The sequence below is a fragment of the Amphiprion ocellaris genome, chromosome 1 (assembly GCF_022539595.1).
Source record: "Amphiprion ocellaris isolate individual 3 ecotype Okinawa chromosome 1, ASM2253959v1, whole genome shotgun sequence".
Classification (NCBI taxonomy): Eukaryota; Metazoa; Chordata; class Actinopteri; family Pomacentridae; genus Amphiprion; species Amphiprion ocellaris.
Genome location: NC_072766.1, coordinates 16,142,828 through 16,158,133, shown reverse-complemented (window position 1 = coordinate 16,158,133; position 15,306 = coordinate 16,142,828). Strand labels below are relative to the sequence as shown.

General features: G+C 37.5%; 1 protein-coding gene across 1 annotated transcript in view; it reads right to left on the bottom strand.

The window, feature by feature from the left end:
- Positions 1-15,306, bottom strand: part of tspan15 (tetraspanin 15) — a 37,653-nt gene that overhangs the window by 17,254 nt on the left and 5,093 nt on the right. Inside the window, exons 2-4 of the mRNA XM_023281767.3 lie at positions 9,517-9,702; positions 8,972-9,046; positions 5,521-5,616 (exon numbers count right to left, since the gene is read on the bottom strand). Coding sequence (XP_023137535.1) covers positions 5,521-5,616; positions 8,972-9,046; positions 9,517-9,702 — 357 coding nt within the window. The remainder of the gene's footprint in view (positions 1-5,520; positions 5,617-8,971; positions 9,047-9,516; positions 9,703-15,306) is intronic.

Below are 15,306 nucleotides of genomic sequence, written 5' to 3'. Positions count from 1 at the left end.
GGCAGGTTAATATGTGGTTTTGCTGTGAACGTTGGATTGTCTGTTGGAGAAAATTCTGAAAACGGAAGGTTACGGACAATATTCGGTAACAAGATGTGCTGAGGCAGCTGATCCTGTTGTCAATTATGAAGGTGTTTTCTAGCCTTTATTCTGCTATAAATTATGTTTTAGACATGAAAGTAGCTACTCTGATTCAAACCGTGGAGAATCATGAATAAATAAGATAAATTAAAAGAAGAAGCACTGACATCCAAAACAAAAGCATGTGTTACAGCCAGCGCCTCCTACCCTGTGTGTGTGTTTAACTATATATTGTGGCTATGCAAATAGGGCTGTGTGATCCCCACTCCCTGGTTGGACCACAACTGCAGAGGCGTGACTGCAACCAGGAGGCCTGTGATTGGTGCGGCGCTCACCAGGCTGACCAACCGAAAACTGCCAACTCTTTTAAAAGCGTTGGCACTTCAACTGAACGAGGCAGCTGACTTCCAGCGTGTCATTCTGTGTGATCTGTGTGGTTGAGGCAGATAGACTGTGTGGTTGGAATTGGGCCAGGATTAGTGTTAAAAACTGATACAGCAACATTTCATTTCATTACAGGTAGTTTTCGTTTGTCTAGTTTTCACCAGGGTTAGGGGTGCTGACTCCCATGTAGTTTTGTTTTGTGCCAGTTCCTAGGTAGTGAGCCTTTTTGTTTAATTTTTTCTTTTGTCCACAGCGACTGTATTGTAGTGTAGTGTAGTGTTAAGTTCTCCTTATGAGAACTCTTCTTGTGTTTTGCTGTTTTCTTTAATTTGAGCAGCACCCACCAGCCCTCTTCCTTAGTTTTGCCTCATTTGTATAATATCTTGCACATTTTTGTTCCAACTTTTCAATAATTAATAATTTGATCTTTACCAACTACAACTGTTTATGTTGCTTTCCCCCCCCCTGAGCCGGGGTTGTAACAGCATGAAACAGCAACATCAGGACCTGGGTTGAAATTCTAATTTTCACAAGACATCTTTGGTCAACCTTACACTTTACCAAACTGCATCTTCCACGACACACAAAATGATTCAAATGACAGCATTAATGGGTATGATTCTATTAGTGAATTATTTGTCATTACCTGATGTAAAATTTCATGCACTGGAAATAAGATTCACAAGGTAAAGCATCAAGAGTGAGCGAAGAAGCACTCCAAGACACAGCAAGAGGTCTGCAGAATTCAAGAAGATCATCATCTTTATACAGGAGGATGCTTCATTACACATGTTCAAGTTCTCTACTTGTTTACTCGCCAGCAAAAGCCTCACAGATGACCAAATAATGACTGTGTTCCATCCCTCACCTGACATTTATTCCTGTTGAGAGCTTGTAGGCTCAAATATGAGATTAACAGCAAGGGAAGACAATCTTTGAGCAGCACTTGGGAAGGTTTGATGCTGCATCAGTGAAAATTTATTTTGAATGGATCGAGGAAGTGACAGGCTCCATAGATGGATGACATTTATTAAAATGAAGTGGGGCTATTTGAGTCACTGAATATTTCCTGAAAGGCAAATAATGTTATCTGTCATTCCGTCTTATTTGCTGTTCCTATTCTAAAAAATGAAAATGAAAAAGTGAGTTGGGGAAAATGTCTCATATTTCTGCCTTTTAATTGTGCAAACTTTTATATTCCTCTGAGAAAGACTAAACTTTCTTTTCCTTTGTTCGACATTCGGGTTTAAGGTTGCAGTATCATTTTGGATTGACTAAAAACAATGCATTTTTCAACAATAAAATTAATCACGAAGCATTACAATTTCCATCACAACTGTACAGACACTGTAAACAAAAGTGACCTAGACCTTTAGATGATCAGTGGTTTTGTAACAGCAAAAGCTGTAAAGAATAGAATAAGATCTTCATCACATATGATGAAGATGTGCTGAGTTTCAGCTCTCAAAAGAACAATCTGTCTGCTAATGTCATCTATTAAAACTGTTTCCATGTCCCAAAAGCAAATGAACATAGCACTAACAAAAACATAGTGAATTTGAATCCATGTGTGCGGGTAAAGTTTCCTAGTGTGTGTTGCGCTTGTTTTTATGTTTGTTGTTACTACTTTTTTTTTGCATGCTGTTTATTATATTTTCTTGCACTCAGATGCTGCCCCTTTAAAAAATGTGCTGAGTGTATGTAAAATCGCTGTGTCTAAATGCCACCGACCGCCTCTTCTGCTGAATCTAAAATGAAGTTATAAATATTCATGATCACTGTTGTGTCAAACAACCGCAAAGCACTGAAGAAATGAAGTAAGTGTCTGTCCAAAAAACTGAATAACTTTGTTTGTAAGCCTACAAGACTTTGTGGCACACACACACAAACTCATACACACACACACACGCTATGAGAACACTGATCGCTATGACTAGAAATTGTGATTAACAAGTGGTCTGAAGTATTTGAACAGTGTGGTGTTCATGCAGTTGTTACAATTTGCTCTAATGACGCACTTGAAAAAGTGCAGCTTCTTGCAATATGATACCAGAGCAGTCAATATTATGATTTCCATTTTCTGCATATTACTCAATGTAATTGTGAGGCATAAAGGTCTTTCCTGTCTTCGCCTACATTGAAAGCGAAGGTAGCCTTTGCTGACGGAGTAAATGTCACATCTCCATTAGAATAGTGAGGTGCAGTGAATAGAAAGGTCAGCTTGAAATTAACTTAATACAGGATATGATATGACCTGCGACTAATACATGGATTGATGTTGTGCTCCAGAATTATATCTTTCTCATTTTCTCTTGTTAAAGAGTTAAGTTATCCTCTATTGAACCCCGTAGGAAAATTTGTGCTCTGCATTTAACCAATTCTAAGTATTAGCAGCAGTGTGAAGCCTGATGACCGACTCCATCTCGAAGTCGCGCTTCTGTCAAGGGCGCTTAATTTAGCATGTTTTTGATGACAGGAGAAACCAGAACTTTGGGAGGGAAGTCACAAGCTGGAAACATGGGTTAAAGTATGCTTCAAGCTAAATAGTTAAGTGTTGTAGCCAACGATCATTATCATTTTAGTCAGACGACTATTATCTTGATTAAAACTGAGAAAAATACATGTCCATACTCCAAATATATTCAATCTAATTTCCAGCAAAACAGTCCCTAGAGATGAAAAGCTAAAACCAGATAATGTTGACAGAAATTGACCGAAAGTATGAGTCAGTTACCAGAATCATGGCAGTGTCTTTCTTTGGCAATAAATTAAACAGCAAACTGTTTCAGCTTTAACCCTGTACATACAATTTTTACTTTCACAAAGTAGTGCTGCCTATTTTCTCCAACTAAGTGTTTGATCAATATGTGAAGTGGCTGTGAATGCTGGATTGTCTGCCTCAGAAAATGATAAAAAATTGTAGAACTCAGACATAGTTTAACATCATTAAAAAGCCATAGTAACTGTTCATGCTGTCAATTATGAAGGTGTTTTCAAGCCTTCATTCTCCTGTAATTTTGTTTTGCACATGACAGCAGCAACTCTCATTCACACACTGAAAAATCTTGTATAAATATCAAGAATCAAAAGCAGAAACAGCCAAATCCAAAACAAAAGCAGCTACGCACAAACACAGAACATCAAGACATTTCCTTTCAAGCTTGCACTCAACCACTTTGCAATTTCCAGAAAGGCTCATCTGATCCCTTCAAAGTACACAGAAAATGAGTCAACTGACAGCTTTAATTGTTTGGTATGAGTTTATCAATGGATCACTTGTGATTACCTTCTATGGACTAGAAATGTTTCCCACAATCAGGGTGTCAGGCTGTCTAGGGTTTTAATGGGAACACGGGATTACAATAAACATAACACATTAAAATGAAAATCTGATGGAAGAATCTATCATATACAAGAAAAAGAAAGAAAAAAATCACTGTGAGTAGAAGTCCACGATCAGTTTATCTCAACAAACAAACTCCATCAGGAACCTCCTTTGACTGCTCACACAAACACACCACAAATCCCCACACAACTAAGGGATTCTTTTTTAATCCTATAAAAGATTGTCAGAAAAAAATGTACCACTATTTACTCAGCGTGAGCACACAAGCATGGCTGAATTTAGGCCACTGGCCATAAATCCACAGACTTTATTTATGTATGGACACAATCTCAATCCCTGCTAAGTTTTTCTGATGGTGTTTGGTCCAAGTCCTGAAGGAAAACACTTAAATCTTTCCTGCTGCAAGACACTTGAGCTAGCCAGAAGCTTTACACCATGACAGGAAAAATATGACAGAAGCTTTACAAGCTTCAGCCAGAAGGCTTTCTGCCATCACTGAAACAATATTGTTAACGAGTTAATATCTTCACACAGCATACCACACGATAAATCTGCAGTCAGAACATGATGTGCTGTATTTCAATGTAACACGCTGGAGGTTTGCTGTGTAGAACTTAGGTCCATCAATCAAAGTTATTGTTTTGATAGATCCTGAACAAACGCAATTTTCTTCCTCAAGCAACAACTAATATTTAAGACAGAACAGACATAAATGTCATATTAATCATTCTCCAGTGGTATAAGTGTTGGTCATGCTTAAGCTGCAACTTCAGAGGGTGAAAAATAAAGCCAACACTCAAGTGCAAAACTGCAGTTCCATCAATGACCACTTGGGGACAACTCAATAAGTGAGTCAATCCCCCCTTAAAATGTCCAATTTTACAGCTAAACAAACACAGTTACAGCCTGGCAGAAAAAACAGCTAAGGTCTCTACAGCTGATTTACCATGAACGAATGCCAAGAGTGTGCAAAGAAGTAATCAAAGCAAAGGGTGACTAAATTCTGAAGAATCTAAAATATAAAACATGTTTCGACGTATTTCACCTTTTTTGTTTACTATATAATTCCATGTGTTCACTCATAGTTTTGATGCCTCCAGTGAGAATCTACAATGTAAATAGCCATGAAAATAAAGAAAAATCATTACATGATTAGGTGTGTGAGCTTCAAAACCGCTTCCTGAAACCTATGAGTGAGGTCACAGAGAGTTTATCCGTCTTTACACACATCGATGGCCAAGGTACTCATTGCTTAATGACATACTGCCTGTAGCACACTGACTAAAGAAACATTTGTCTTCGCTGCTGATGTGCAAATCAGTAGAGTTTGATGTTTGCGTCTTAGTGTCAGTGTGTGATCAGTATGCTGACCCTGGCTGCTGCATTCCCGTGTGCTTGTTAAAAGCTGGAAAAAAGGACCATCAGCTTCAGGCTTTGTCTGTGGCAGCGTGATGTACTCTGAGAGCAGGGCACTCAACACCTCTCTGATCATTTTGGACACAACATGCTGGTGAGCAGCCAAGTTCACTAGTGGTGCAGCGTCTTCCAACGAACCCTGACTAAGCCTTGTGATGAGAAACAGGCTGGCTGGCTGCACTACACTGCATTATTACATATTTGACAAGCTAATTCACTTTTTCCATTCTTGCGATTAGCTCACTGGCGCATCCCTTATCAAGTAAATAAAAAAACATGTGACACAACTTTACCTTCTTCTGAACAAAGTCCATGATGTTTTTGAAATCCAGGTCATCATAGTAGTTCACAATGCCCCTTCGGATGTTCTTGTTCAGCAATTCCACAGTCTGTAATGGAGAAATGTAAACAGTTAGTGTATGTCAGTGGGGTGAATAAGGTCAAGTTACCACATTGGTGCAGTCTCCAAGACACAGCTGGTCCACAATCAGTGTGTCAAACGGGCAGCTGTGGAGAGGAAATGCTCTGATTAGTCAAGGTGACTGATCCAGTGAACTGGAATATGAAAATGTGGCAGTCTGACAGCTCACATCTGTCAGTCACAATCTGGTGCAGCAGGGTCACATTAGTTTAATGTATCAGTCTGTCCAGAGACTGAGAATAAACATTTGTAACTTGGAGAACAGTCATTGAGAGGTTTTGAATTGAATGTTTTAATTTAGGGAACACTACATTGATTTCACTAATTTCTCCACTCCACTCTTTGTTTCTGATATATTCATCTTATTTATAGTTCATTTAAGATGAGGGACAACAAAGCACTGGATTTTTTACCCTATTTAGGCTTCTCACAGCTTGTCATACCTCTCTTTTGACCACTTCTATTATGAAGTGACAGTGTTCTCAACCATGGGTCCTGCAGAGAATAAAAGATTGGATTGGATTTTCATTTCTTTTCTTTCTACCTCTCTTGAACATATGAGAACTTCACAATGGATCTATAGGGACAAGGCAGCCACAACTGAACTACAGTACAATATAGTCACTTACAGAAACTGAGTTAGTCAACTGAGACTTTCCTTTGAGACACAAGAAACTGGGATATTATTAAAGAACTTATTATAAAGCTCACATGTCATTATCACCTTAAATAATGTAATCTTGGAAATGACATGCAAAAATCCATCCTTATAAAAGTCTACTTATGGAGACAAGAAACAGAAATCCTATCAAAGTGAGCACATTTCTTGTGCATTGCTCTTTAATTTTAATCTCAATGTAAATGATACATCAGTGAAATAAAGGAGTGACATATGAGGAGCTGGCTCTTTATTGTATTTAAAACAAATCTGCTACTACCACACTGACATGTAGAGTCATTATGTTAATAGTTTAGATATTCTGTTGACAGACACAAACAATAAAATAGATCATGTAAAACACATGATCTCAGTCATGTATTTAGCCTGAAACTCAAGATTCTCCCCCAGAGAGACACATGCAGATATCCATGAATGAGAGAGCTTTCAATGAAGGAAACTAATGAATTGAATATATTAGCATACGACTGTCAGTGTCACACCAATTTTGCTTTATAATCATGAAACATGATCACATAATCTTCTACCAGTCAAATAAATGAAATCCCCCTCATGTCGTCATGTCATTCTGCCAGTTTAATAGCAATCAATTGCAACATGTTTTTTTTTCTAAATTTTTAGAATGACACAATTTCTTTGGATTTTTGCCTCTGTACACAAGCACAAAAGCTCTGCAATAAAGCACTCAAGATGTGACTGAAGTATGAGGGCTGATCAGATACTTCAGGGACTGCAGGGAGCCCACTGCAACATGTGTGAGCTGTAATGACCATCCTTTGACTGTCAACAACCATCTGCTCTGAGCCCCGAATCTCTTCAACCATGTCAAAACAACAACCCTTCGATTTGTTTGTATTTTGGAGAGCAGGAAAAAGTCACAGAGAGCCACGTAGCTGTGACTAAAAAGCCTGTGTGTAATCGTTGCACTATGACTAGACACTAAGAGCATTGGAACACTCGCATGGCATCTTACCACAGTTCAGGTGGTTTGTTCTGAATGTTCTCCTTCGGACACCTCAGGATGTAACAGTAGGACTCTGCCTTGACAGTCCGACCTGAGAGATTAATTCTCTATGCACAACGTGAATAATAAATAAAAGCAACAAACATGCTGCTGACAAGCTCCTAACCTGACAAGCCTTGTCCGATTTTGGAAACTGTGAAAACTGCCGTTTCTTCTATTGGTTGTAGCTGCAGACCAACCTCTTTTCACCAGTAATGATTTGAATAGCATGAAATAAACATGACACTGCTGGAGTACAGTTCACTATTAATTCCCTTAAATTTAGAGTTACATTAATAGAGGAGAAAGTGTCAAGATAATAGCGACACTGAGTTCCTGTTGATTTCTGTGGGTTTCCAATAATTTCAGTAAGGCTAAAGATGTTATTTACTTTAAAAAATTTATTGGAGGTTCACCTAAACTGAAATTGCCTCCTGCGGGAAAGAAAAATCTCTTAATGGCTTTTACCAACAATGACTTAACTTTCTGTTGGTTTTTGTCACAAAAAAAGGCAGCTAATGGTTCACCCTGAAAAACCTTTTAATGTGAAACAGCAGCAGCAACAGTTGGATTTTTACTAAAAGCATTTATACAGCAGTCAGGCTCATTGGAATATACAAAAGCACAGCAAATTGAACATTCTAATCACACTGTCTAATCAGGATTCATTAAAAGGTGGTCTGGACCCCTGGGCTGGCTGCCTCTACGTTAGAGAAACACGGCATTTTTAATTAACCACCTGCAGTGCATCAGTGAAAACGTCCAGCATGTCAGCAATTTCCAAATATTAAATTAGGAACACATTCCAGTCTAGGCACATCAAATAAATACGGTACTTAGTGTGAATGTCATACAAAGCCTCTTCCTTATCATCATTTTTTTATTTTTCATGATTTTGGAAGAAGCTGCCTCACTAGTTTTGGTCACACACAAACAGCAGATTGTGCTGTGGCTAATACATAAAAGAACATTACTGGATTTTAGTGCAGGGAGGAAAAATACTTTAAAAATTGAAGACAGACATAGGAAAACAATAAGAAAAATTAAAAATAGAAGTATATTAGAAGAGTAGATGCATATAGTAATACAGCAACAGATCGGAAAAGCAGTGCAAACTAATACAAATAATAATCTTTGAACAGAGTAATTCTCCAGTCGTGTAGTTGGTCACGGTTGATTATTTCACAACAGCAGCATCATTCATGCTATCTTGTAAATTTACAGCATACAGAGAATAAGGAATCAAACTAAACATCATAAATATTATAAAGTTCCATTCTCACATTTCCTCATTGACCATCTGCTGAGGCAGAGGCTTCTCACTGTCAGGTTTCATGTGCAATATTTCAGTTTTCATGTGTAACATGTCAATTTTTCACATATTATCCATTTATATTTGAGAATCTTGGCCAATCTTATTTCTTACTCTTCTATTCTAGTCTTATTTTAGCTTACTTGTCTTATTTTCAGTAATGTAACATACCTATATCTTATTGCTGTTCTATTGCATTCATTGTCGTGTAATTTAATTTAGTTGTCTGAACAAAATCTGGCACGAGAATTTATGTCAGAATTAATAAAGTTTTATTTCATCTGATCTTATCCTTTAACTCTTATTAATTAGCGCGTTGTTTGGCTCACCTGGTTGTGAAACGCCAGTGCTAAGACTCCTCCCAGCAGCTCCAGGATCAGACACATCGTCAGGGTGTACATGAACTGTGACACAGCAGACAAGAGCCATTTTACTATTCAAATTTCAATATTTGTACTTGTGATATTTTATTTAGTTAAGTGCTGGCAGCTTAGATACAACGAAATCAGGGTTCTCACCGCTGCAAGAATAGTTGATTCCATTATGGAAAGAATACCACGAGTGTGTTTCAGCTGTTATATCTGCCAAAGGTGGCCACTTTGATGAGTCAAAAATTTAGAAAAGATTTTGGTTTTTAAAGGGATTTTTTTTTTTTTTTACTTCATTTGGTTATTTGTTCTATGCTTTCATTTCAGAGTACAATGAGACATCAACATGCATAACTTCTAATAAAAAACTGGAAAAATTGGGGTGTTCTAACTTTTGACCGGTAGTGTATATCTGCACATAAATATATAATAAATGTAGAGGCTGAGCATTAATGAGACCACTTTGTTGCTAAAGATAGTTACTTAGGTGTCAATGCACCACTCACCACTTTCAACAGAGTCAGATTATCCCTCAGTGAAGCCAAGACTCCGATGAATGAAACAACGAACATGACGATTCCCAGGAGGATCAGGATTATAGCTGGAGCCAAAAACACTCCCTCCAGCGTCTTGAAACGTTGTCTCTCCACTTCAGCATAGATGCCAATGGCCAGGATAAACCCACCTATTAACTGGAAACACAAAGCAAAAGCAATTAGGACAGAACAATCATCATCTTGACCATGATGGAAAACCGACAGGTGTCTCAATTCATGCAATTTCCACAGCTTGAAATACGACACAGAAATAAAACAGTCAAGCCTCATATTTTCCTTAATTATACGTTACTCAAATAGCCACCACTCAGCCAAAGAGGTGGAAGCAAAGGAGAGTGATGGAGCCCTCGGGTTTCAAACACAACAGTGAAAGAGACAAATGTACTTACATAAATATATATAGGATACACAATGAGGTTGTCAGATTCCCATTCAAACTAAATATGGTGTAATCATGTGTGGCTCCAAGGACAGAAATGTTAGTCGACTAAGTCTAGCGCTGAATGAGTTTTATTTATGATTCATGCTGTCTTCAGGATAAATTACAATAACATGGCAATTTTAATTACATATTAAACAGTTGCCTCAGCTATATTTTATGCTTAATGCTAATTTGCATACAAAGATGTTAAACTGGGATGCTGCATGGTGAAAATTAAAGAAAGGTGGAGTCCTGCTCATCAGGTGTGTCCCATTGGACCTTATCTTCGGAAGAATATTTAGACAATGATAAGAGTCAAATAAATGTTTTGATCTACTCTGAATTTTGCCGTTGAATTTTACATGAGATGTTTGAGCCAAGAAAGTATTTGCAGCTTGCAAAAATAAAGTACTGTAATCATTTTTTGTGTGAAAATGCTCACTGAACTACATCTCTTATCTCATACAAAAGACATCACCAGCACCAACACAGCTGTTTGGTATATTTCACTTCCTTCCTCCAAAATGAGAGAACAAGTTTTAGAAGAATGTGAAAATCGTTACACGTCTGGCCATGTTTCGAGCTTCAGCTATGTGCAAATCTATCTATCTACCAAAATGTTCAACAGCTCAGGATAGTTTTGGAGAGACAAAGTTAGGATGCTTTTACTTAATTGACTTTGAGGTCTGTGGTCTTTCTCGTTTAGTATGTTCACAGTTTTATAGTTCAACAGTTTAAAGACAAACTGTGACTTTCTTGATTTGCAAAAGTAGCTCTTAAATTGAATTATTTGGCATAATTTAAACAAGATCAAAAGATAATTGGTCTCATGTTGCTGACTACTAAATATGTTTTTTCCAAGATAAGGTCCCACAGAGCACACTGGAAGGGGCGAGACGTCACCCCTATATTCCCTCTTGGCATCAGCATGTTAATTGCATCTTTGCAGACTTTTTCTGATCTGGGTGGCAAAAGGGCAGATCATGAAATAATGCAAGACTTGCTAGATAGATCACCTGTAAAACTGAGGTCACAGTTTTACAAACACAAAGCCTTTTATTTCCATTGTTGACTGTAGAAACTTAAAAAGGTCTGTAACTGAAAGTTAGGTATTCCTTGAGAGCAGGATGGAACATCACACCATCAGAAACCTATACCAGACTTCAAAAATCACTTATCACAGTATCATAACCAATAGAAACGTTCTTTTCTTGAGGCAAAACATGCCAGGACAACTTCTGAGTTCTGAGAAAAGGTCAACAGACCTCCGATTAAAGGGGATAAACAAAGTTCTAAGACTATTTCGTCATCTTTTCCAAAAGCTGATATTTTTTAACAACTTAAATTTACAGTAAAATTGCCCTATAATGGCACATTTTTCTGGTGTTCAGACAGCAGCACTACTGAATAACAAATCACTCCATCCAATCTGCATAAAACATTAAGGTCCTTCCACTTAGAAATTTCAATTGTTAATGCAATACTTCTTCAAAAGGTCAAATGAACCAAAAGCAAATTAGTATCTGACAGCAGTTATTAACACATAAGAACACACCTGTCAAACCTGACGTGCACAGCAGGAACATTACGGTTCTCTAATTGGTTGCTTTTAAAGCACGGCAGGCTTTGACAGATTTGGGTAAAGCTATTTTCCTCCTTTGTAATTTTTGCATGAAATCATCTGCGGAAAGATGTAAAATGAGACACATTTGTATCTCCTAATCATATTAAGGGCATCGTAAATAATAATATAAATAATGTGGGGCATATGATTGTTTTTCTTAAGAGGTCACTGTGTTAAAATAGCTATTTTTGTTTAACTGCTGATATGTATGTCTTGCATTTTAATATGTTATGAGTTTGTATGGCTGCAACGTTGGACTTTTGTAAAAGACGCCTTGGTAGAATTGAGTTTACAAAAATAACAGTAAATAAAAGAAGCATAACGGGTCAGTTTACAGAAACTGTAAAGAAGAAAAAACTCTAACATTATTTAGCAATGTAAACATGTTTGATTCTTTCTACTGAGGATTTCAGATATATTTTTTCTGTAGCCTCTGTAGACAGAAAGTGGGTGGAATTTAAATGTGCTTAAATCAACATCAGTAGAAAACAAACAAACAAACAAAAAGTTAAAATCACAATATTTTCCTCGGAAACAATGTGTTTCGTATGATAATTCAAAACTCCACACAGACATCCCAGTAATGTCTCTAAAACACGGCTGCAGGTACTAAACAATAGAACTGTACATAGTACATGGCATTTTCTTCTGATCAAAGTCTGCACTGAAATAATAGTTTAACAGAGAAAAACACCACACACTGCTGTTTGTGGGTGAGGCTTGAGGGCTGAAATGTTACCCAGCGCAAACAAAAATCCCAGTAGAGTTTGCAACACATTTTTCCTGCTCCCCGCCAATGCATATCAACATGAAAATAGAAAATGAAAACACAAGAAGAAATTTAAATAACTACGTCCATCCCAACTATGAGCTGCAGTCAAATCTAAAATTAAAAAGGCCACTTACACAGATTCAATTACAGTCAAATAGCACACGGCAAATGTAGGCATGTAATGTGATCAGGCAGCTGAAGTAGTAACTGGCCAAACACCAATCATCCATTTATAGAGACCTCTGTTATTTAATATTTTTTTGTATCACGTTTGAGTCAGATGAGTGTGACTTCATGCAATAATCGGTCACACATGTACACGGAAGCTGTCAATCAAAATATATTTATATTATGCACTGGAAGAAAGCTATTTGCAAATGAAAAAAACTGAAAAAGACACATATTTTGAAGGACAACTATACTTCATCACAACACAAATTTTATTTTTTGTTGCTCTGGACAACACTTCTAACAGTTATGATACTGCTGTAGTCAACAGAGGAATTGTTGAGATCTGGAAACATGGTGCCATCGATACAAATTCAGCCAACTGGGCAACAAACATGAGAAGCCTGACAACTTGTACATATGTTGACAGTTTTGCCACCTTTTGATAATTTACCGCACTTAATTACGAGGTAAAGATAGCGCATATCTGTAATGATGCACACAGTAAGACTAAAAGCCTACATCGATGTTAGCAGCTCTGGGAGGCTGTAGCTGTCAGCACAACGCTAATATGTAGACGTTCAATGGATTTTATGTTTACCTGATTGGTTTAGTGTGTTGGCATGTTATCATTTGCTAATTTACATGAAAGGAAGAGCTATAATTCAAAATCAAAACAATTACGGTGAGTATGAGGTTAGTAAATGATAGAACAGGAGACAGAAGTTGTGTGTTAAACAGTAAAGAACAATTTAGTTGTTAAAACTAACAGTAATTCCACAGAAAAATAGTTAAAATAGTGACTCAACATTTTCAGTTCAATCTATAATTTCCTCTGAGTCAAGGATGACTACACGTGCAAAAACACACACACACACACACACACACAAACACTCTCTGCAAATCGCTACTGCATAGACCTCTTTCTTTGACTTTTTTGCTGCTAATTGCGATTTGCCTCCCACAACCTGTCAGTCAGCAGAAGTGAGTACAGCCACCCCTGTGCAACATCATTTAAATGTCAAATGAGTCAAATTTGTAACTGCTTCTAATTTGACAGTTAGAGTATTTCCTCTGATGCATCAAAAACAACTACTTTGTAAAGATCAAATTGAAAATATAAGCCCTGGAGTAGAAAGTGACTGTGATAATGGATAACTGATAACTGTGATAACTGAAACAAGACTAGGTGGGATTTCAATTAGGCTTACTGCATGAACATGTATACAATGAGTTGTGAACACCTGGACTTTCTCAGTTTTGGACCTATGGGCTGTGTCCATCTGCATGTCTGCATCATGAAGCAAGAACTGCTAGAGAAACTGATAAATCTGATTGTGAGACTTGTGAGACCAGTGACTGACTAAAAACAGGGGAAACAGCGCAGCAGTAATCAGAAAGCATAGAACAAGCAAGAGTACCAGCTATAGTACCACTAATCAGAGTGACGATAGCCGTATTCCTACAAAGATACCACAAACAGTCCAGTACTTGCACAATTTAGCTTTAAAAAACAAAAGAGGTAAGGGCTTATGACTTGGCAGAGGAATTATCAATGAAAATCAGAGTTTCTACAACAATTCAGTCAACGAGAAAGACACTGCATATTGTCGAGTTCTATGGGAGGCATCCAACAGTAAAAACTTCACCCCAAGGCACAAAACTGCAAAAATACAATTTGTTGGAGAACATAATAAAAAAAAAAGTCTGATTAATTTTGGGAGCACATTCTTTGGTCAGATGAGATCGAGGGGAATTTGTTCAGCTCAGACGTGTTCCAGCATGTTTGGTGTGAACCTGAAAAGGAGGGCGACGATGAATGCATAGTCCTGACAGTGAAGGATGAAGGTAGATCACATCATACCTGTGGATGTATCAAAATACTGGTTGGCAAGATGCCTCCCAGTCTGCAGAAGCTTGTCAGAAAAGGAATATTCCAACATGACACCAATCCAAAGTACACTGTCAAAATCACACAAGAGTTTCTAAAGAAGAAAAAAGTGACAACTATGACCTGAATGTTGCCTTACTTGAATCTAATAGCACACATTTTAGGTATTTAAAAGCAGCACACCCCCTCCAGCAAAAAAAAAAAAAAAAAACAGCTGAAAAAAATGTCTCTGAAAAAAAAATCTATGCAGAATCTTTTTTTTTAATCTCCATGCTGATGAGAACTGAGCATGCCATCAGAAATAAAGGTGGGACTATGAAGTGTTAATATTGCACGGGGGTGTACACGCTTCTGCTGTATACTGTAAGATGGACAAGTCAGAGAGAGAAGAAGAAAGAAAGAAGGTCTTATACATCATTAGTTCTGAGTCCTGAATGTCCAGTACTGTTCACAATAATCCACCATGATGTCTTTTCCTTACATGTCCCTGCTTAAGGTCTGTGATGGTGTCCTGCTGCTGCCTGGTTGTCCCACCCAACACAACCTCACTTCCACTCAGCCAAGAGGTGAGAGGACACTTGGAGCATTTTAAACAGAGTAACTCTAAACTCCTGCCAATGGCATGTCAGCATTAATGAGTGATAATCTTTACAAAGTGTCTTGTTAGTTTTGGAATCATTCTATCAGTGCAATCAAATTTTAACAAAAATGCTTTGTTTGGAAAATATACTAACACAGGCAGTGCTGTGTTTATCCACATGCACTTAGCTGCAGATGACTTAGTGATATTATCAGGGCATCAGGCCAAGGTTAAGTTATATTATATAACCTGTTATGCTATTACTGTGCTTGACTCACTGCTT